The sequence below is a fragment of the Leguminivora glycinivorella genome, chromosome Z, assembly GCF_023078275.1.
Source record: "Leguminivora glycinivorella isolate SPB_JAAS2020 chromosome Z, LegGlyc_1.1, whole genome shotgun sequence".
Lineage (NCBI taxonomy): Eukaryota > Metazoa > Arthropoda > Insecta > Lepidoptera > Tortricidae > Leguminivora > Leguminivora glycinivorella.
In genome coordinates this window covers 32,400,316-32,410,575 of record NC_062998.1, presented here as the reverse complement: position 1 = coordinate 32,410,575, position 10,260 = coordinate 32,400,316, and the positions used below count along the sequence as shown (strand labels likewise).

Below are 10,260 nucleotides of genomic sequence, written 5' to 3'. Positions count from 1 at the left end.
GAATTTTGGAAACCCATTTCACCCCCTTAGGGGATGACTTATGAAAAATCCTTCCTTAGCGGATTCGTAGACCTTATAAGTAACTACGTGCCAAATAGTAATAAATAAATAAATAGCACCAGCGGTTTGGGCTGTGCCTTGATTTAAGTCAGTCAGTCACTCAGGAGCTCAGGACTTTGCCGTTTATATATATAGATAACATGAAAATAGTGCACGATATAAAAAAATATTATATGACCTTTCTTATTGGGGATTTCATGAGCATTATTTCTTTTAATGACATTTTTTTTCTAAAATGTATACTTTCCCCAAAAATTAAAAAAAAACTGAATTTTGGGACATATTTTAGGGTAAAGGGGGAAGGGGGGGTTGCGTCAGGTGGGGGGAGGGGACGCTAGTGTGCGCAAAGCAACTTACCCAAAGGTATCAAATCGCATTTCTTTTTAATTGGATTTACTTTTTTTTTTTACAAAATTAAAATTTGGAAAGAACCCCCGACCACGACATAGTAGACTGATCTTCATGAAACATGGCTAAGAACACTCTCGACTAACTCAGCTTTCAGACAAAAAAAAACTAAATCTAAATCGGTTCATCCGTTCGGAAGCTACGATGCCACAGACAGACACACACACGTTTTTGCGTCGGGGGTTAAAAAAGGTTATTTCCGGAAAGGAACGTCGTGTCATAGCATCTTGTATAATATTATATAATTATAGGCGGCCAAGCAAATCTTATCACTAAAAGGACGCGAATTACAAATTACTATGGGACAACCACGGGACAACAAACCCTACACTTACAATATGTTTAAGTGTTTAAAATATGGCTCGTCGATGATTCATGATTCCGCCATCGTCAAGGTTTAAGTAGACATCTGGTAGACATAGGTACGCTTTATGAAGACAATGAGCCGGTGTGCCCTATATTTTTCAAATTTGCCTCCTTTTTAGGGTTCCGTACCAAAAAGGTACAACAGGAACCCTTATGGTGCGACTCTGTCCGTCTGTCACATTCCTAAATATCTCGAAAACTGCTAATGCTATCAACTTGAAATTTGGAATAGTTATGAACATTGTGAACCTCTACAAATAGAACGTATAATTTTTTTAAATGTATTAATTTTAATTGTAGAAAATGGCCAAAATGAAAGGGGGGCAAACTGTAAATTTCAAGTTACTAGGTCAAGTGGGGTATCGTTAGAAAGAGCTTAAATTGAACGTAAATAAACTATTTTTTATAATTTTTTTGTTGTGGAAAAAAAAAGAATTTTGAAGGAAAATGTAAAAAAAAATACCGTCCCCCCCCCCCCCCTTATCTCCGAAGTTTACCAACGAAAAATTATGAAAATTTTAGGAAACATTGGTTTTATACTAAATATTACAGGAAAAATGTACTCGTGTTTGTATATTGAAAACTTTTTTTTTAATTCACAAAAAACTTTTCACATTTTTACTTTTCATTTACCCACCTTTGCGGATGTATATAGTACTTCAAATTAATACGAGATGTTACGTAAATCATCTTCTTTCCAATAAAGTAAAAATTGTTTAAATCGGTTAACATTATAAAGAATAATCCCTGAAAAACCAACATACTATGGTCGCGCAAATTAGTTAGCGAATTCACCGAGAGATGGCGCTATACACAATAATGCTCATTAGTACCTATACTTTTGTCTTCTAGTCAAGTCGTTAGAGTTATGTGAAAACATGAGATTATTTTAACTGGGGAGTTTGAAAGTTTGTACGGAACCCTCGGTGGGCGAGTCCAACTCGCACTTGACCGGTTTTTTATTTGCTTGACCGTCTACATATAATAGATACCTAACTAACAAGTTCAACACTAGAAAAGGCACGAAAAATATTTTTGAAAGTAATATTTTATTTTAGTAAGTACCATGTACATAAGTACCTAAATATACTCTGTCAAACAAGTCTGTCAGTAAATAAGAACAAAGAAAACTATATGCATCCTATTCTTTAGGGTGCTAGAGAAAAGGATACCTATAGTTTTCTTAGTTTTTATTTACTGACAGACTTGTTTGACAGAGTATATATCAAAGTTAAGATTCAAACGTTCAAGTGCGTACACGAAGCGACGCAACTTTTCATACTATAATATACGAAAGTCGCCGAGCAACTGTGGCGCGCACCCTTATAGGAGATAATTTATGGATTAACTTTTTATACCGTATGCAACACTGCAAAAGATTATTTTTTCGGAATGGCAACATCTAAAAAAAAAAGGTCTCGCCCAGGATACGTAGTATCTTCTTAGTAGTTTGTGGTCTCGCCTCCCGCCTTAAGCACATCTCGGACACTGGCGATCAAATATATGAAAGAGGCGCGTTCCTAGCACACATTCTAAGCTCGTATAGGTGAACGGGTACCATGCTTGTATGAGTGAGATATGACAGGTTGACTGTTCGCGTTTTTGACAGGCGGGAACTGCGAGGTAACCGAGAGGGGGTGGGCGGCGCTTTCAGCGGGAAGCGGAAGTGGCCATACTGTACGATAGTACTCTTTGTTATACTGTGCCTTAAGCTAGGAACACAAAATATGAGACGCGGACGCGTCACACGGACGCGGCTGGCGGCTGACGACCACGACTTATAAGTGTGAACAGTCAACATCTAGCGCGCCAGATGACGTCTGGACATCCGTACGCTCAAGGCTACGTCTACGGCTTACGTCCGATAGTTTGCACAGTTAAGTGGATCATGCGCGGATCCAGGGGGGGGGTCATGGGGGTCATGACCCCCCCCTGGAGCCTAGGTTGGCCATACAAATAGACCACGTGACCCCTCCTCTGGGGCCTGGGCCTTTACCACGTGACCCCCCCCCTAGGCACGAAGCTGGATCCGCGCTTGAAGTGGATATCCATTATCTAGATCACGGCAGTGGACGGCGTCCGCCGGACGCGTCTCATAATTCGTTCCTAGCTCGGCTGCCCTACGCAGAAATCAAGTATCTCAAAATTTTCCAAAAAATGGTTTTTTACATCATTCGATTCATTTTTTCAAAATACGTCTTTCAGTATTTTTTTGAAATTTTTATAATGTATATTTTTCAAAATACAGAACTTTAAAAAATTCAAGTATCTTTTTTTAACGGGGTATTCTACGCTAAAGTCAAGTATCTACCCTATTTCTATCTTGAAATCGAGTATCTTACGAAAGATACTTGCAATTCATATTAGATGGCTAAGTTACTTGACTTCAGAGTTGAATATTGATACTGATTGCGAAGTTACTTGACTTCAGCGTAGAAATATTGATATTTATTGATAAGTTACTTGACTTCAGCGTAGAACTATTGATATTGATTATGAAGTTACTTGACTTCGGCGTCTATCATTATGTTATGATGTCAAAAGCTTGTAATTGCTTATACATGTATTAACTTGGGTTTTCAGGTAGAAATTGCCTTAGTATTAAAACAACCAGATGTAAACAGTAAAAGCACGAGGATCTTGTCTTATTTAATATGAAACTTATTTTATCCAAAATACGAAAATACATATAACGATCATACTTACATAATTATTGCATGTTGGTTAGTTGATCAATAGGCTACTTGCCTCCTAATCAAATCAGCTTCGTTTTAAGAACTGTCAAAACGAATTTGAACGGCTTGCTAATATGGAATTTATATGAAATTGAATTGAGTGACGTCACGGTCAACTCAGTTACTTTATATATTTCTACCTGACTTATTAAGTAGAAATTGGATTTAAAAATAACTGCTGTCCATGTTTTCTCATACTTATTTGCTCATAATGCTTTATTTCGTACATGGTACAAAATATTTTACTTTAACTACAGTTCCCTATTATTATAATTAAGGAAGACTATATGTAACTTTCATTATTTTTTTCTGTCTTCGAGTATTTAGGCACCTACCTACTGTACTTAATTAATATTGTGCGTTCCACGGGAAATCCCTTTCGAGGATTTTTTTATTATTTAAATAGTCTCCTACAACGTGAGTAATTGATTAAGTTTAATGAGTATTTTTGAACTCTTCGTGACAGAAAAACCTCTTAAACCCATAATCTTAAGACAACTTGCATTCAAACACAACTAGAGCTTCTTTTCCGTGGATTACTCCAATATTGCATTTATATTAAAACCTAATTTACACAAGCATGACATACACTACATTGAAGGCATCTATCTAAAATGTATACATTGTAAACATATACTAGCGGTCCGCCCCAGCTGCGCACGGGGGCTATCATAAAAATGGTTATAGTAATTTATCCTGAAAAGATAAACATATGCTATTACGGACTTTTTTGTATGTCTATGAAAGATACACAATTTCGCCATACATTGTTTTAATATATCTCAAACAGTTTGGGCAGCGTTTTCGATTAAAGCTCTCAGCCAGCAGAATTTTGACCGACTTGATTAGCAAAAATTGACGTATTTCAACCAATTCAAACAAAATCTCAACAAATTATATACCAAAACCTTTCCCAAGAATCATTATATTCATTGGTGAAAACCACATGAAAATCCGTTCTGTAGTTTGTGTTTTAGATACAGTTAAAAATAACAAGCATACCAAAACTAAATGAAAACAGTTCAAGATACTTGCTTTCTTGTAGAAAAGCTTTAAAATTTTCTTATCGCATTCTACGCAGAAAGCTGTTTTTGTATTTTAAAATGATTGTGTTAATAATTTTGAAAAAATAATTATAGTACACTATTAATGATATCTAGTATAATAAAGTTCGACTGTTTTAAAGGCTATCAATTAATTAATAAGCATATAATCAGGAAAAATAAAAAAAAATCGTTTTTTCGCTCTACTGTAAAATTTGACAAAACCCAGATACTTGATTTCTGCTTAGGGCAGCCGAGCTTTAGTTATACTTCCGTGGTCTCGCCGCCACAGAATTATAATTAAACCAGAATGAGTAGTTAGGCCAAAAAGTGTGTCCACATGAGAGGTTAAAGTTGGGGCTGGTGTCCGTCTCGCACTTATTACCACTATCAAAATCATTTGAATGACGTCATCACTGTCATCATTTGGGGATACCAGTCAATATTCAAAGTTACTACCAAATCTACTAATACCCAATTAAAGGTTTTTAATAATTGCGCATTTTTTTGGTTTTATGGCTTCATAATAATGACTTGCCAATGGGGGATGTCTGAAAATTTTAAAATCGCCTGATATTTTTTCTGGTGATAGGAATAAGCATTTCTATTTACAGAAAAAAATTACAGATTTTTTGGTAGCACCATACATTTTATAAAAATAAAAACGTGTTGCTCGACTGCGCGTACGACCCACTTCGGCAGTTATGAGTTTTGTCTTAGTCTTTAAAAAAATTCCATTTTGAATCTGTGCTGGCCACAGACACTGACAGTTGATTGTCAGCTTGACATTTTTCTCGGAGAATTCATAACCATATCTGGTGAACTATTTATTACTGTTTTCGACTCATTTTCTCTCCCTGGCCTCTGATTTTGCCTCCTTCTACGACTACCTTCGCTCTCGAACCCCGGACCGTGATTTTACTGGCTTAAAACGACGACCTTTGATTTTAAACCCTGGACCTGATTCTACTTGCATTAACGAAGACGTGTGCTTGCCCTGCTTGCTGCCGACGGCCTTTGCGTTGAACCACGGACCTGATTACAATTTTTAAGCCCATTGAATTGGGAAAACGTGGATAGGTACTAGCGATTTTGTAAGAGCTAGTTCATCTAATTTGCCAAAATGTGGAACAGTGACAAACACAATGCCTGTGAAGAAGAAATTGATGAAAGATGCAGAGATATTTTGGACAGAGAATGTGTATCCCATTAATTTTGAAAAGTGCAACTACATGTTATTAGAGTGTAATAAACATAAATTTGTCTTGATCTATATTAACATTATTACTCATTTTAGCACCCATAAGTACGTTTTCACATTATTCGATCTAATACCAGATGTTGGACCGATATCCCATACATTACAGGCGTCGTCTTGGATTTTTTCCATTGAAATCCTTCCATCATCCGATATTGGATCGGGTAATGTGAAAACAGGCTAACTCCTAGTAGTGATTCATAAGCGCACCTGCCTACAGATGAGAACTAGAGAAGGACCTGTGCCCTAAACAAATAACTTTAGATTGTTGGTTTATTGTCTGCTTTAAGTAGTTAGTGCTCTTAAGTGCTTAAGAGTTTGCGATGTGACGCCTACTGCTTTTCACATCACCCATTCAGAAAGGGTACTTTTCGGCCCTGTTAGGAGGTAATTAAGTGACACTTTTCTGTTCAATAACTTTGTCTGGCCTGTATAAAATATTAACGCCACGGAAAGTGTTTGCACATAAGTAATAATCAGTAATTCTTTATTGCTATCATAGGTACATAAGTTGGTACATTTCAGTAGGTATAGCACAGCTATGAACCCTGTAAGGGCACTGCAAATATAGTTCTTAATAACTAAAAATCTTAATACTTATAATCTTATAAATCTTAATACCTATATTGCTATGAGAACATTTTTATGTTGTAACATATTTTAATATTATGTATAAAAAAATTGTGTCGATTAAGTGCATAATATTTTTACAACAGACCTGATTCATATTTTAGTATTTTGCTTATATGATATGAAAAAAAAAGTGTCAAATGGTAGCAATAGTAGATTGTGCAACAAGGGAGAAAAATGAGATATATATCTTGAGTGTAGCAAGGTATTCTTAAATTTAATCCTGAGCGTAGTGAGGGATTCAAGTGTTAAGACACAAGGTGGAATTAAATTTGCTACACATATTAACATCAACTTTTAGGAAATTTATATATAATGATATGTTATATGAACATAAAAAATGGTATGTTATGTAACCATGTAAAAAAAATGTGTCCTTGAAGGGAAAAGTATCACTTTGGTCCCTAATAGCAAAGAGGAAAAGTGCCTCTTTGCACCCTCTTCGCAGTGCAGGGAAGAAAATAACCCTTTCTTTTCGAATCCCAGTCACTACACTCAGTATTCAATTACATATAGAATACTTCACTTTGTTCACAATTCAATTTATATCCTCGCTATAAATATGCAATTTTGCTCCCTCGTAACACAATCTACTATAGTGCTGTTAATCATGCTTTAACAGTATGGAGGGCCATAGAAGAATATGGAAAGCCATAGCCGACTGAATTGGATAGTAACTTGACACACACCTACAACTCAGAAGTAAAATAAAACACAATAAAATAAATCAATTATATTTTATTATAGGACATTGCAAATTATAAAAAAAAATGTATTTTACCATATTTTTCCTATTGGTCTATCCAAAAAATACACATTTTATAAAATGCCACCGTGTCAGATATTTATGGCTTTCTTTTTTATGATATTATTGCCAGCGTGTAACTGCATTTTAAGGTTGGTAAACAAGACACGGTATCTTACACTCAGGTGGTCTTCACAGCAAAATCGCACTCTGGTTGGGCAGTTCCTGCCAACCTATTGACACCAACTTTCCTTCAGCTCCTTTCTTAATATGAACAATAATTAATAATTTAAATCTGGGTTTTTCTGGTTGGTTTTAGAACAAGTTGGTATAAAGCATGTTTTGGGATCCTTATATCGTGTTTATGTACTTGTATTCATTATAACAAATAGTGTCCGGAACTTAAAGCGATGATCGTCCTTATATCAAGCAAAATCAGAAGTCAGGGAGGCAAAACGGATCGTAAACAGTTCAGCAGGATCAGGTCCAGTGTTTAAAAGCAAACGTCTTCGTTAATGCAAGCAGAATCAGGTCCAGAGGTTAATATCAAAGGTCGTCGTTTTAAGCCAGTAAAATCAACGTCCGGGGTTCGAGAGCGAAGGTAGTCGTAGAAGGAGGCAAAATCAGAGGCCAGGGAGAGAAAATGAGTCGAAAACAGTAATAAATAGTTCACCAGATATGGTTATGAATTCTCCGAGAAAAATGTCAAGCAGACAATCAACTCATAGATTTAGAATTATTAAACTAGATTGTGTAGTTAGGTCAAAAAGTGTGTCCACATGAGAGGTCATTGTTTGGGCTGGTGTCCCTCTCGCACTTACTGACAATGTCAACATTATTCAGTGACGTCATCACTGTCATACATTGGGGATACCAGTTAATTTTCAAAGTCACTACTAAATCTACTAATACCCAATTAAAGGTATTTTTTAATTATACAAATCTTTGATTTCTGGGCATTAAAATAATTACATTACATTTATTTTCTAATTCTTTAAAATATATCGAAACCCTACTTTGAATATAACACTAAAATAAAATAAGAAGTCTTAAAGTCAGGTAATATACAGATAAAAATACTACTACTATGGTAACCTCATTAACACTGGTCACACGTGCGAGAGGGACACCAGCCCAAACAATGCCCTCTCATGTGGACCGTTTTCGCTAGTCTGATACGATCAACTTTCTCTGTCGGTGATAAGGTTCAATTTAGTATGGCAAAAAATGTTATTGAGCTGTCCCCTGTAAAGGTCTTTGAATCAACTACAGTGTGACAGTGTCTATGGCCAGCACAGATTCAAAATGGAATTTTTTTAAAGACTAAGACAAATCTCATAACTGCCGAAGTGGGTCGTACGCGCAGTCGAGCAACACGTTTTTATTTTTATAAAATGTATGGTGCTACCAAAAAATCTGTAACTTTTTTCTGTAAATAGAAATGCTTATTCCTATCACCAGAAAAAATATCAGGCGATTTTAAAATTTTCAGACATCCCCCATTCGTTACAAGATATTAATACCCTTGCCTCGATATAATACGAAAATAATTTAAGAAGTTTATAAACTTAGTTATCATACAGGTAAAAATACTACTACTATAGTAATTTTTTAATACTGGTCACACGTGCGAGAGGGACACCAGCCCCAACTTTGACCCTCTCATGTGGCCACACTTTTGCTAGTCTGTCAAGAACGCCTTTATGCGCAGGTGATAAGGTTCAATTTAGTATGGCAAAAAAAGTGTGAGCTCAGTCCCTATTGTAGGTCGATGCTCGCCGCACGTTTCTTCTTTGAACATTATATCCATTTTAAGCAAATTAAAACTTTATTTCGTTCACAAAGGAGTTCATTTTATTTCTTGAGTCTTGTTACTTGTGAATACAACGTGAATACAGATTCCTGATTGGTCCATCTGTTCATGACATCTGTCACTGTCACTGTCAATTTTGTCAACGTCATCGAACTAAATCTTATGGCCCCTGTACACACATGGCCAAGGGGGTTGGTGGAACTGTTGGCCATGTGTGTACAGCGGCCATTAGGGCATAATTTGCATTGCACTACACTATTTTTATGTCGAAAAGAACGCTGCTGCGAATGTGCGAGTTCATCTTATAGCGTAACACACTCTGCCTTTGTTTAGAAATGCAAAGTAAAGTTATCTAATTTTATTTTTGTTTACGGTAATCTACTGCGAAGAAACTGTTTATTAGTCAAAAAGTAAGTATATTGTTTGTTTAAATTTTGTTTATAATAATCACAAACACCTATTTAATACGAAATTCTGCGGCTATATCGCAGGCAAGCAAAACAAAAGTTAATTTACCTACTCTTATTCCTTTGTTAATTTTTAAATCAATAATTAGTTTGTTGCGCCGGATATTATTATTTAATTAACTGAAGGTTAACTATATTTATTTTATGTATTGATTGATGGTAGCAGGTTGATAAAGTTAGACTGTAATAATAAAATAATAAGGATATTGTTTTGATATGTAATTAGTAATATTCCATTTGACCAGTGGACTAAGTTCTTGTTATGACTGTTGGTTCACAGCATGGCCTGGACGGGGTACCAGAAGTTCCTTGCCCTGATGATGGTGGTCACGGGCTCCATCAACACTCTGAGCACTAAGTGGGCTGACAAAGTTGAATCAAAGGGGTCAGATGGTGTAGTTAGAGTTTTTGAGCATCCTTTCTTACAGGTAAATAAGTAGTATTAATAAAATTGTAAAAACCAAATTTGAATTGTGAAATACTTTCAAATCATACAAAATCATCTGTTTTGTCTTTTCAGGCTGCGGCTATGTTTCTAGGTGAAATGCTGTGCTTACTAGTATTCAAATTGATATATTTTAAAACCCGGAACACAGGAGGCCACCAACTCACACAGGGCAACCAGAGTTTTAATCCTTTCATCTTGATGCCAGCTGCAATGTTTGATTTAGTAAGTTTCACTTTTAGTTATTTTATAATGTACAGTTGCTATTTTTATTAATAAAGCTTTCCTAA

General features: G+C 35.7%; 1 protein-coding gene across 1 annotated transcript in view; it reads left to right on the top strand.

Annotated features, from left to right (window-relative positions):
* The first annotated feature begins 9,292 nt into the window (after positions 1-9,292).
* Positions 9,293-10,260, top strand: part of LOC125240776 (solute carrier family 35 member F6) — a 29,158-nt gene continuing 28,190 nt past the window's right edge. Inside the window, exons 1-3 of the mRNA XM_048148849.1 lie at positions 9,293-9,468; positions 9,806-9,953; positions 10,046-10,195. Coding sequence (XP_048004806.1) covers positions 9,807-9,953; positions 10,046-10,195 — 297 coding nt within the window. The 5' untranslated portion in view covers positions 9,293-9,468; position 9,806. The remainder of the gene's footprint in view (positions 9,469-9,805; positions 9,954-10,045; positions 10,196-10,260) is intronic.